The following is a 13,540-nucleotide window of genomic DNA, read 5'->3' on the forward strand; positions in this document are numbered from 1 at the left end:
AATTACCACCTGCAAAAACATGCGTGTGATGCCTACTGAGAGAGTTTGCAGTCCTTGGGACTGCCAGAGCACATGTTGAGCATGCAGGCTGCCCTGTGGCGGGGTCTGCTGTGCCTGTGGCTGTAATGGGCTGAGGGCAGCACACTTTATGTCCAGTCTCCACTGTGAATAGGGAACTTGGAGTGTGATTGTACTCCAGTTCTGAGCACAGGGTTGTTGTCCTGTTTTTGGATGCACAGGGCATCATCTTCCTCTGAAACTCTGAGACTGAAATCTGAAGGGTGGGATCTCGCTCTGTTTGCAACTTGCCAATGTGATGAAAAGGACTTCCAAGGCACATTTTGTTGGACTTGTCTTGAAAACAGTCTTGTATGTGGACTCCAGGTGCATCAAAGAAAGTAAGTCTGGATAATGCACTTTGGACTTTTTAAGATCCATATCAGAGAAATAGAAATTGCTGACATGATTGACATAAATGTTCATTCTCATGGACTTTTCATTACTCGATAGATACTTCAGAGCTATCAAAGCTGAGCTGAGTAGGAGGACCCCACCACACTGGACCTGCTTCTTCATCCCCTTTTGTCCTGCTGCTTGGGGAAAATAGCTCTGCTTAGAGATCTAAAACTTCTGGTGTATTTGAATGCTTTGGGGATCCAAGAGGCTGTTATATAAAGTTTTAGGTCTGTTTATTTGCATTTGTGGCAAGGAGGGAGCGTCATGCACAACAAAACCATTTTGATTCAGGAAATTTAATTAAATTTAGTTTATTGCCAATGAAGGTGAAGACAAACAATTAAATAAACAGAGAAAACACACCTCATCTTCTCTGCGGACACCTCTGCAACTCCTTCCTGGTCTTCCATCCCCTCACCACAGGTGAGGTACTCAGAAGATGGTGGTCAGTGCCTGTGATGGCTTTTTTTTCTTTTAACTCAATTCCTCCATGGGCCACAGTCGCCTCAGTGTTATACCTGATCCCGTGTCTGCTGTCTGCTCCTGCTTGGGCAGCTCTTTGCTCCAGCTCCTGCTCAGGTGTCATCTCCTGTGTCTCTTTTTTTCTCTAGTCCCAATCCTGCTCTGTTCTTGAGTCTGCACAGGGCAGTCCCTGACCTTGTCCCACGTGGTGCAGCCCCCTCCCTACCAAAATCCTGTCAATTTATCCCAGTATGCAGGGGGAAGAAAGGGGTGTGTGTAATTTTTAAAATCTTCTTTACCATCATTAACACACCATAAGGGGAGGCAAGTAAGACATCAACTAACGTAGAAGTTTATACCTTCTTTTCAGTGGCGTTATTGTTTTTACAGTAGCTAAGACAACAGAATCCCAGCCTTGAGAAGTTGTAGATATTATGGCAATGAAAATAACTTTGGAGTCATGGTAAACAACAGTGTGGAGAAAGAAATAAGAGGAAGGAGGTCTCCAGCACTAGCGTTGGCATGATCTGGAAGTACCAGACACATCAAAGAATAGATACTTTTTCTTAAAAAAAACAAATAGTAAGTATGGATTAGCAAGGAAGTTCTTCCTATCCTTCTGTACTAACTTAAGCTTCCTTTGTGAAAGCTTTAATTAGTCTAACATATGGAAAAATGAAAGCTTAGGTTCTTATATTCAGTAGTCTGTGTTTTTTTTGAAAAGGAAGTGTTAAGATGTCAAAATGGAAAGAGTGGCTGAAAACACTGTTCATTCAACTGTTAGCTTTTCTCCTAAGCCTAGCCTAGGACTGATCACATACCAATGAAAGGATTTCTATATCAATGATGAAAAAAACTGGTGTGACTCTACCTGCTTAAGAGGTACTTCTCATGCTTCTTTAGTCCCCACGTTGCCACTCAAGTCCAGGAGGACTTAGCACTTATTTCTTTTTAGTCTGTGTTTGGCCATTGTGATGTTGCAGTCTAACCCAATTAAAAACAGCAGCATATTAGCCTTAATGTTTCTGCCATGCCTGAGCAGACATTTTTAATAGTCAAACTGTGTTACTATGGCATTCTTGTTAGTTTCTTTTGGTTTTATTCAGCATCAGGATATTTCTGGAAAAATGAATGACTTCTCTTTGTAATTAGTGATGAGTTCTTGTCTTAGTTCCTATTAATGTCTTTAATGAATACTAAATACTTTCTGGTAATGAAAGAAGGACAAGAGAAAGATGAAAAAGGCAGAGAAGAGAGGTAAGAGTAAGAAACTGATAGGGTTTTTTTACAGGATTGTTTTTTCATATTTAAAGCTGTTCTCTTCTATCTCAACTCTATATAGGCAAAAGTAGATTTTAAAATGTTGACATATACGTAATATATAATATATATTATAAAAAAAAATATAATCTTATACATATTAATTGTCTGAGCACTTAGCAAGGGAAAAAGGAAACTATTCTCCTATTTAACTAATACTAATATTCCTGTAACTAATACTACTTCAACTGAATTAGTTGAAACTTCCAGACTGGGGGGCGTCATGTCCTGCGTGGATAATGGAAGAATAAAAAGTTTGAGTAAAGACTGATTAGCTGAAGTTACAAATATTGTATATGTTTTATATATTACCTTTTGTTTGTTCCTGAATGTTTTAGCAAATCTAAAATTTAAGCAGCTCTATAGTATGGTGCTACAGAAAATTTCAGATGACCCGATTGTATAGCAGCTTCGAAGGACTTCAGTGGCACATCAGTGACTGATTCTCTAACACATTTAGTCCTGTAGACATAAGGTCCATAACTTCCATTTGTTTGAAGAAATAATCATTCTAAATGTTCATCATCAAGTGTCAAAACGTTGGTCTAATTCTAGAGGCATCTGAAGTTTAGCGTCTTTGTCAGAAAAAAATCCTAATTACCCCAGTAATCTGGCAAAATCATGATTTATCCAGCTAGTTTAACGAAGGGAGCTGTGCTTTTTTCCACAGAGCGTAGACAGCTTGTCATTCAGCAAACCTGTAGTTTCAGTTAAAATATGGAAAGAGAAGACTGTAACTCTAGTTTTATCAGAAGTGATTTAAAAAGTATAAGTAAGCTTAATTTACGCTTTTCCATACCTAACTGTAATGTCTATGCCAGACCCACACATGTGCCCTGCAAAGCGCTCTGGTTTGTCTTTGAGCAACACTGCTGAGCAATCACCAGGAATAAGCAGGCTGCCTCGTGAAACAAATTCAGGATATTTAGCTGGGGCTATGGGAGATTTTTGTGCTGCCAGTGCAGGAGAGCAGCAACTCAGGGCTGAACAATCAGACCTTTAGTGACACCCCCACTTGCTTTTAGTTGTAGAGTTTTCTCCTACCTTTTACGTATTAAAATGCTAACCTGTGGTATGTTGAAAGTCCCACTTGTGTGATATACTGTACTGTGACAGAATTGAGTATCAGTGCTGGTCAAATGCGTGTGCATTAACCACGCATCTGCAATTTGGATTCAGCTCTTCTTTGGTCTTTTTAGACAATGTGGTCAGAGCCTTTATTTTCTCCTTTCAATGTCAGTCTTCATCCAAATAATTGTCAGGCTTCTAAGATTTTTGTTTTGATGGGCTCTTTAACCTTCCAAAGTTAAAGAACTGGTGGCATTACGGTAGTTTGCATCACATTACATTTGGATATGCTTAATTGGGAGGTAAATGCAAACTGTATCTAATATTGAAGTCAAGAACTAAAGTTTAAGTATGATTGAAGAAGTAATTGTAGATATTTGAAAGAGCGATAAGATATAAAGATTCTGTTAAACAAAAGGGCTACAAAAGTCACCTTTGCATAACCTGTGTTTGTGTGCAAGAGATTGGGATCAGGAAAACAGCTACCCACCCTCTAATAGCTTGGTGACTTAGAAGGAGAAGATGAGCTGGTGCTGAGGGTACAGTAACATTTGTATGGAGGACTAGCATGTCCATTGATCCCCCTGCCTGCCTGCCTTCTCCTTTTAGCTTTCGCTGAAACTCTGTTTCGCTGTCTCTGGTCTGTTCTGTATCCTTTCTGTCACTTCTTCCAATGCCCAACATAGGAGAACACCACGTCTTCTGGCAGATGGGCTTCAAGGAGCCGTAACTCCCAGCTGAGTAATACGATTCTGCTGCTGAAAGCAGCTGGTCTCAGCTGCTCTTGCTGCCAAGCAGTAGAGAGATTTCCGACAGTTCACATGTACCCCTTTGTAATGAGGCCAGATTAAAACCCTTTGACTATAAGTACCCCAAATCCTAATTTTTTCTTTTGCTTCTATTTTGGGCAGAAAAATGCATTAAAAACTTCCCTCTTAAAGGGAAAAGAGGGCAGGGACAAAGGATATGTTTCGTTACATCCTGGAAATGGGAGAAAAAAAGAGAGTCCAGAAACCTAAAAAGTTAAATCCAGCTTAAAGTTCTGGTACTTAATATCTTTGGGATTTGATGGCAATATTCCCTGAAGAATACAGCAATCTTTGTCACTAAAATGTAGCTAAATTTAAACTGACACCTATCTTGGTGATACTAAAATATTTTTAGATTTTTGTGCAATACTATATGTCCTGTTAAAGATCATGGGGGGTTTTTAGCTTATATAATTTTATTTGCTAACATTTAACTTTGAACTATGTATGTTATACATATTTAGTGTTGCTATGAAAATATTCAGGTGTGAAGCTGCAGAGAGTGAGGGTTTCACAACACATGTTCCTGGCCCTACTTAATGTTAGTTTTAGAGTAATTGCATTGAATCAGCCAGTTCAATTTCAGATTATGGCCTAAAATTGATTAAATAATCAGAGTATTAAAATATTTTTGTGAAGATGGGGGTTTAAAGTCATACACATTCAGCGGTGTAATGAAATGAAGTTACACATGTATTAATGCCAGTTAGTTTAAAGGGACAGATGGAGGGTGAGGGCTGGGGACATGATGGGACAGGGCTCAATCTATATTAGAGATGTCTGTCTTTATCTGACTCTATAACTGGGTGCTGATTTTTGCATTAGAAGGCTTGCGTTTTGCTTGCATATGCTTATTAATGCACTCACCTGCTCTATGCAGCAACATATACAGAAGTTCTTAGGAAAAATTTATCATGCAAAGTGAAATGTATACATCCTAGTGGGCACAACTGGCAGATAACTTGTGTGCAATGATATTAGGTACAAATTAGATTAATGACTTTTACTCTCTGTCCTTCAGGGAACAACCCATCTTCAGCACCCGAGCTCACGTCTTCCAGATTGACCCAAACACTAAGAAGAACTGGGTTCCCACCAGCAAGCATGCTGTTACTGTGTCCTACTTCTATGACAGCACAAGAAATGTCTATAGGATAATCAGTTTGGATGGCTCAAAGGTAAGTTTTATTTCAGAAAAATTGCTTGCTTCATCAATTTTTGTGTTTATCTCCTAGTCTGATATCCTTCATGTATCTTCTCAGATGCTTTTGTCGTTATTTGAGTAGTAGATTACTGACATGTTAAGATGGTAACATTGCTTCATTACATGTTTTAAATGCTTCATTACGTTTTAGGTGTTTATTTGAAAATACTATTTTCCATGCATTCATATTTGCTTTGAAAAATCTATTGCTGAATTTAAGTGATGACCTGTTACATAGTTAATATTATGAGCAGGCTAAAAAGACATTCCCTGTGAGATGCACTAAAAAGTACAAGTAGGGTTACAATAACCTGTTTTCATCTCCACGCATCAATATCATTGGTTTCAGCATTGTGAAGGACATCTGTTCAGTGCCTGTAATCACTTAGTAAATCCTTTGTTATGTAATCTTCCAATTTTTGCTGTAGAGAATATGAGGATTCCCTCCTAATAAAGCTCTCCATGGTAAGCTTTTATCAAAACGCAGTTGGTTTGGGTTTGGGTTTTTTGGGGGGTGTTTTTCTTTTTTAATTAGGAAGGTTAATGTGTTGAGCTGCTGTTGTAAGAAACCTTGTCTAAGAAATTAATTTGATGTGGAGAAAATACTTGACTGTTCCTTAGGTTCTGCCCCAAGTGGGTATAAAAACAATAACTTACAAACAGCATATCAGAAAACTCTGCAATAAGGACATTAAAGATAGAGCGTAATCAAAAGTTGTAATCCTTTCAACTTGCATTTGCAGTTGCATTTGCAACTTCTGGAGATGCATCAGTTCATGATGGTTGGAACTGAAATACTCTGTTAAAGCATAGCAGTATTCACAGAGATTTTGTGGCTATTGAAAGCTGAAAAATATTACCTTGTTTTTTTTTTTTTTTAATATCCAGAGTATTGCTATTTTAAATGAGAAAGGAGAATTTCTATCATAAAGAAGTATACAGAAATAAATCTCATAGTCAAAAGATCTCTGTGTGATACTGCTTCAAGTGATTGAGACTCTGGTATCAAAGCCTACCAGAATTTTTCCAAGTTTAAGTCTTACTTTGTTTCTTCCCTTCCCAGCCTTCCTTCAAATGATTCTTTTAGTTCTATCAAATAATTAAAATACCTTTTGTGTGACTGTTTATAAATAAAGGCTTTGGGATTGGAACTAGATGCTGTATGAAATCAAGGCTACCAGTTGTAATCTGTAGCACTTTAACTGATTTGCACAGTTTACAAAATCCTTATTCTGGTGTCCACTGGGGTTCCTCTGCCTTTGTCCAAAGCTGCAGCTCCTGCAAAGTGGGGGCTGAATTAAATTGTCAAGCCATTGTTCATCTATTTGTTTGTTCTTTTGTTTACCGCAGCATTTCCTTTACATCTGCTGTACTATTGGTAAGGTGTATTGATAATGCGGTCTATCACTTTTATTTACTCTCTCTGTGATTGCTGCAATCCTAATAATGTTTTCACCCAGGTGTTAGATGTCTGGCTAAGATCTAGGATCCCAATCATGATTACACTTCCATTGTTTTAGGCATCACAACATCGCTCTGAAACACAGGTGAATAGCAGGAGGACCCATGGAAGAATTTTAAGGAGGTTTTCAGCATAATTCCCAGATAATTTTTTTGTTTTTAATTAAAGCGCTTTCTTTTTTAACATGTCTGCACATATACAATATAGTATGTACAAAGGGCTAAGTATAAATATAAAGCATTCTTAAGTTTGGAGTGCATCCAGATAATGTCTCTGCTATATGGCATACAGCTGAGTGTCAGTAACACTAGTAGCATCTGAGCTTGCAATGCCTTATATTGTTGATTGGTCAGACAGAAGTGTTAAATTTGCAAAGGAGAAAAAGCTATGCAATTTCATTCTCCCATTTTAAGTTTTGAAATGAAACTGAATAAAGATGATTTTGTGTTTTGTTTTTTTTTTTTTAAAACAAATTTTACATAGAAAATGTCTCAAATACACATGTTGCTAGTGGCCAGAAACACTTGTTGAACCATACTGGTTTTGAAGCTGTCACGCCCCTCCCTCAGAGGGAATAGATCCAACCAGGTTTTGTTGTATACCTTGGTGCTGGTGGGGCTTACAGGACCCTGTGGGTTTGTACAGTGGAGAGAATGATGTGCATGTGGCTGCTCAGTTGCAGTGGCTCTGGTGCAGAGCAGTAAGTCTTTTATTCTAAGTAAGTCTTTTATTCTAAGTAAGTCAGTAAGGGATGGGAACTCACACATATGTTGACTTAGACTGCAATAAGGAAAGTTTCAGAGAGATATACTTTAGGTTGGAGTGATAATCCTATTTCTGTCCCACACCCTTCCCTCTCTTTAGGTCAGTGGGTTTCAGTAGGATTCCTGGATAAAATTTAACTTCTGTACTGATTGTCTGGAAGTCATTAAATCTTTCTTCTTGAAAACAAAAGGACATTTTTAAGACATGATCTTCGCTCAGCTCTGAGGGATGCTATTGTACATTGCAGATTCCCACTTGAATTTGCTTGTGGGGTCTTTGGTGTATTTTGAGAGAGATATTTTTTTTTCCTTATTCCATATTAATGGGTCTATGAGCCAGATTCAGCTGATGTATGTCCTATAGAAGCAAGTTCTGCTTGTTTTTAATGCATTGTGTGTAATGGTGTTTTCTGAAGCTACAGTCTTCTCTTAAAATACCTTGCACAAGAAATCATGCATCTCCCTCTAACTTGACTACAGAAAATGTTCTAGGACCATAAGGTGTTCCGTGTACAGGCCATATTTTATAGTGACATACAGTATCTGGATCCCTGTTGCTCATTGCAGGGAGATACTGATGCAAATAATCTGATAGAAGTCAAGGCTGGTTTCTGTGACCTCTTGAGTAAGTATCTTTTATGAGACTTTTTTCTCCTGCCACTCTAGGAATCAAGAGAAAGCCTGAAAAATAAAATTTCTTATGCAATATGACATGACAACGCTGAGCAGTTGTTGCTAAGGCTTTCAGTTCTCATTAATTATATAGTCACTTCATAGCTCCTTGGAAAAATGTGTTTTAGTACTCCTTTCTCCTAGGTGATGGAAGGAAGCCTCCATTATTTCTCCAGTAACACTGCAGACAGACACTAGGATTATTCCCAGAATCCCACTGTCTTTTCCATTCAGTCTCTGGCAGTCACTGAGAAAAAAAAAGAGATAAGTAATGTGTTTCCTGCAGTATTTGTTAACTCTCTGAATTTTTTCACAGGTGCAAGACAGGAAAAAATCCCTAATGATTTGTGCACATCTAAAACAAGACTCTGGAAAAGAGTGGTTTTCCAGTCTGTAGGTTCCATGAGCCTTGTATATATTACTTCTGAGTCAAGTCTCCCATCAGTGTTACTGCAATAGATGATCTTTACGTTTTCATGGCAGTTATAAAATAAACTAGTCACACATTAAAGTGATAATCTGTTTAGTGCTAAATACAGTTTCAAGTAAGGCTTGTAAGCACAGGTCTTCAGTCATCTTCCTTTGAAGAAGTTAAAAAATACTGTGTGTCTTAATTAATGTTGCCATCAATTTTAGCACTAGATAAAATCATATTTGACCACTGCTGTATATCTTGCAGCTGTTGGGTTTGCAGTCAGTAAAATGAACAGCTAAGACACATGCCCTATTTTCTTATAGCTAAACTAATATGAAAGGAAAACATGAAAGCTATTTTATTATTCCAACAAAATCTAAAGATAACAAAATCCATTTTCTTCAAAAGCTAAATGTCTGCCTGTCAGATTGACTCTGTTCTGTTTTTAAGATATTCTTGTACATTTACACTAACAGCATTCTTAAAAGTTGATGAAACACTTGACGCTTGTTATACTAGTAACTACAGTGAAATCTGGTGTAGAGGAGAGTAGTTAAAGCAGTACCTATTTGAGTAGGCAAGACAGGCTTAATTATAAATTCTAATTTAAAAAATAAATCTTTATTTTTTTAAGCTAAAGATATGAAGGATTCATATCTAGTATTTTCCAGAAGTAGCTGACACTGACTGTATCTGTAGTATGCTCTAGTATTGCACGTTTTAGAAGCATAATTAATTTAGCATGTGAGAGATCTAGCTTAATAATTAAAAATAATTAATAAATAAAAAATTAATAATAATTAATGCTTTTAATTCAGAGAGGATTGAAAGCCTTGATTTCCTTGTAAAATGGGTAAATCTAGTGAAAGGGCTCTTTTTTTTATCACCGGGATCTGAATGTAGTCTTCCCAGTGAGAAACTTGCTGTCTTTGGACTGATACTGTCCACTGGAGTGGAGCTGCTTCATTTTTCTCTGGTGGAAAATAAAGGGAAGAATCACAGCAACTCTTTCTCAACACAGTTGTTTTTTAAAAAGTTTTCTTCCTATCTTTCTCCCTTCCAAGGAAGCAATTTAACAGTCACTGTAACCCAGCCTAAATGCAGACTGCTGTCAAAACAGATATCCTATTCTGGTCCGGGCAGCCTGTTCTGAGTTCTCTTGTACAGCCAGCCGCGTGGTCAGCTGAAGCACTGAGCAGTCTCAGCTAAAAACTGATTGGTTTCTCCAAGGTTTTTTGCTGGGTTGATTTGCAACCGGATATTTCACTGCCACTGCAGCAAATGCCAATCCTGCAGGCTTTAAACCTGCCTGTTGCTTGGAGGTCATAAGTCCTATCCATAGAGTCAGCTTCTATGTTGAGGAAGTTACATCCATGACCTAACATGCACACTCTCAAATCTGTGATGTAAGTTCAAATTAATTAAGCAATGGATGGAACTAGGGCTTATGCAAGCTAGACAACACAGCTAGAGCTTGATTTGGGAGGAAGACTCTCTTCTACACTGTCCCCAGGATATTTAATTTCAAACATATTACTGTTGACAGCTTTCACAGCAAGAGAGATTAAGTGAGCTTACACAGCTCTGTTCGGGGCTTCCACCACATGATTTCAGAAGTGGGCTTCCAAGCACTAACAGTGTACAAGAAGACAAGAAGCATACAAGAAAAAAAGAGCTCCAGAACACCTCCTTTCCAAGAAGTCCACCTGCCTTTCTCACATTATCTCTTCTATCCTATGTGGCATAGACAGCCATTTTCTATGAGGTCTGTTAGAGGCCATGGTGCAAGTGCAAGCCTGCTGCCTTTAGTTGGGCTCTGAACCTTATGCCTAAAGAAAGGAGAATGATGTTTGAATTACCACTGACTTCACTGACAAGCTTCTCCTGTATGAAAATCTGAGGAGACATTTCGCGAACAATTAATGCTGGAAATGGTTCTCCAGTCTCTGATCACACAGGAAATCCTGGTTTTGACCTGACGAGGCTTGTTGGTACAAATGTATGTTTTCTGGCATTCCAAAATTTTCCAGGCGTTGTTCACAATGATAGCCAAAACTTGCATTTTGAGGCAAAGGTTATCAGAGAGAACTGCCTGTTTGATATCCTCAGCTACATCCAGATTTGCTCTTCTAATTTAACGCGAGTATAGTGGAGCTGCCAAAGCCACTGCAGAAGATGCCAGTTCTGTTAAATTTGTCTGTGCTGCCATATTGTTGCTTGTCTTTCTACATGTTGCAATACAATGTGTTCTTCTGAACTTTCTTGCAGTACTCCGCCACTGAGAATCACTATATGCACATGGCAACTGTTTGTGGGCTTAGCTGGCCCCTCAGCTGTGAATTTTTCAGACTTGCCCTGCAGAATTCCAACAAAAATTTAGGTTGATCGTAGCTGTGCTCCAGTGCTACCCAAATCTCAGCAAAAGCAAAGGGGGCTAAGTAAACTCCCTAACTACTCATTTTAATATCCATCCAGAAGGCCATCTCATACAAGTAGTATAGACTGATTTTGACTTCTAGAAGGTCTTGGGCTTGGAAGAGCAGTACTTGGTCTCTCTGGTGTTGAAGTTTCTCACTGTCACCATCCTGAGAAAATACTGTTATTCTCTACGCATCTGTACAGTTCCTGCCATTCAAAGAATAAAAGAAAGATTTCATTATTTACAACAGAGAAGATGGTTTAGACCCTGTGGATTTTATTGCTGCTCTAGGATTCTTCAGTAATCACTCGCTTTAACCTGCCAGGGGTAAGGCAGGGGTTGTGGTTTCATGGAAGCAGGAAACATGCACACTAATGTTCAAAAGATTCCCAACTTGGTACTGTAAGACAGTTGCAGTAGGACACATACTGACAATAACCTTTGGAGCACATTAACTGGCATGTAAGAAAGATTCTTGCTGAATTGTTCTGCTCACAGTGTGTGCTATTTTCTGGGAAGTTTTAAGGACATTCTCTTTCACATGGGTGTTACAAAGTACCAGCGATTCATGAAAAGGGCTGTGAATTATTTAACAAATGTGGCTGAAACTCTTAGTAGCACCAGGCAGGTGAGAAAGCCTGCCTGCATTTCACTTCAAATACACCTGTCTTTGGGTTTATGGCTAGTCTTTCTTGTTCGTGTTGGCTGGTTGTAAACTGTACTAACCATCAGATTTTTAGTTAAATGGAATCCATTGTTTTCACTATAAGACTTTACCCTGACATACTTTAAATCAGCTGGACAGTTCCACATTGCAGGTTTAGAATATGTTAGGCAAACTTTAATGTGGTAGAAATACTGTTGAAATCCATGGTAAAACTGTAGTTGCTTTTAGTGGAACCAGCATATCATCTAATAGTTGCATTTTTTGTTTGCATTAGCAGAAGTTGAATGCTGGAGGATGTGCTTTTTCCATCCTGTATGTGACAAGAACTAGAGAAGAAAAATGATTCTTAGAGTAGCTCTTCTTTTGTAGTTGGTATATGACCCCATCACTGTTAGACATGCTTGTGTGTGTATAAAGGAAAAACAGATTCTTATAATACAGAAACTTAAAAAGAAATTGTCCTTCTTGTTTTGTTGCATGTTTTACAGTGAGAATCACATATGCAGCGGGGGTGGGCGGAATGCAACAGTGAAGCTTACAGTGGAGCTTGAGAGGCGTTTCCTTAGGGGACAAAGAAATACACTTGTGAGACAAAAAAGGACTTTGCTAGTTATTCTGATCTCATTAGCCTGTGCAGATGCTTTAAAGGACTTTTTTTTAGACTTGGTAACTACTAAATGACTGCTTACAATTGCAAACAGGTGTCGTCCCCCCCCCCAGCTTTTGCTCCTTTTACAGAATGTATGTGAAAATATGCTTTTGTAATTTTAGCTGTGATTTAATTATAAAACTGACTACAATATTGGCATTTTCAATTATGAGTAGTTTTTAAAAGAAAAATTCAAAACCACAAAACCCCTTTTTTACAACTATTACTTTTTTTCAGGCAATAATAAATAGCACTATCACCCCCAACATGACATTTACTAAAACATCCCAGAAGTTTGGCCAGTGGGCAGACAGCAGGGCGAATACAGTCTATGGCTTGGGATTTTCATCTGAACATCACCTTTCAAAGGTAAGTATGACCAGTGGTAACTATTCAGCTAGTCAAGCTGCTTAAAAATATTTGATTCCTGCTCATAGTATCTTGACTCAGTGCTCACTACTGTTGTTATTTAAAAATAACTTACAAAAAAAAGTTCTTTATCAATCCTTATAATGTAAAAAGACAAGACAAAGTGTGATACCTGCAAATTTTCTTTTAACTGATGGAGGAAAGAAGAGGGATTTAAGCTATCAGAGTATATGTTGTTAATGCTTTCTAATAATTCATTTGTTAGGTTTCTCTTTTTTAAAAATCGTTCTTCCATTACAGTTTTTCATGATAGAATTTAAAGGAGTAGGCAATTTAGTGTTCCTTCTGTACTTAGATCTCCTAGAAAAAAAATTGTTGGTAGTCTTCAGATGCATTTTTTTTCTCTTAAGTCACATTCACTTTCACTTTTCTACTAGATAGTGCATCAAATTACAGATATTTCAACATCTGCAGTCTTAAAGTGAAGCTAGTGGGAAATATATTCAGTGTAAAAGAAAACTATCTTTTCTTGTTGGAATACAAAAGTTGAAATGTTTACTAAAGAAATTCTGTGCCATACATGAGTTTTTTTTTTTTTTTTCTCATCTACTTGTGCAGGAGGGAAGTACACCTTATTCTGAGGAAAGCAGTAACCCTTGTTTCTCAAAGTGATGGTATAGTGCCTCTGAGCACCTTCTCTTCCATACCTATTGCTATTGATACTACTCTGATAGTCCAGGAACCTGTACAAGCCAGTGTCATTTTTCTCCAGATGGGAAATTTTAGTTCAGTTTAAGAACATGT

At 37.9% G+C, this 13,540-nt stretch overlaps 1 protein-coding gene across 1 annotated transcript in view; it reads left to right on the forward strand.

Annotated features, from left to right (window-relative positions):
- Positions 1 to 13,540, forward strand: part of HOMER1 (homer scaffold protein 1) — a gene marked incomplete at both ends in the record, with an annotated part of 83,064 nt that overhangs the window by 12,929 nt on the left and 56,595 nt on the right. Inside the window, 2 exons of the mRNA XM_082335398.1 lie at positions 5,108 to 5,293; positions 12,605 to 12,736. Of these exons, the coding sequence (XP_082191524.1) occupies positions 5,108 to 5,293; positions 12,605 to 12,736 (318 nt within the window). The remainder of the gene's footprint in view (positions 1 to 5,107; positions 5,294 to 12,604; positions 12,737 to 13,540) is intronic.

Source organism: Platalea leucorodia, assembly GCF_965183815.1.
Source record: "Platalea leucorodia genome assembly, chromosome: Z".
Lineage (NCBI taxonomy): Eukaryota > Metazoa > Chordata > Aves > Pelecaniformes > Threskiornithidae > Platalea > Platalea leucorodia.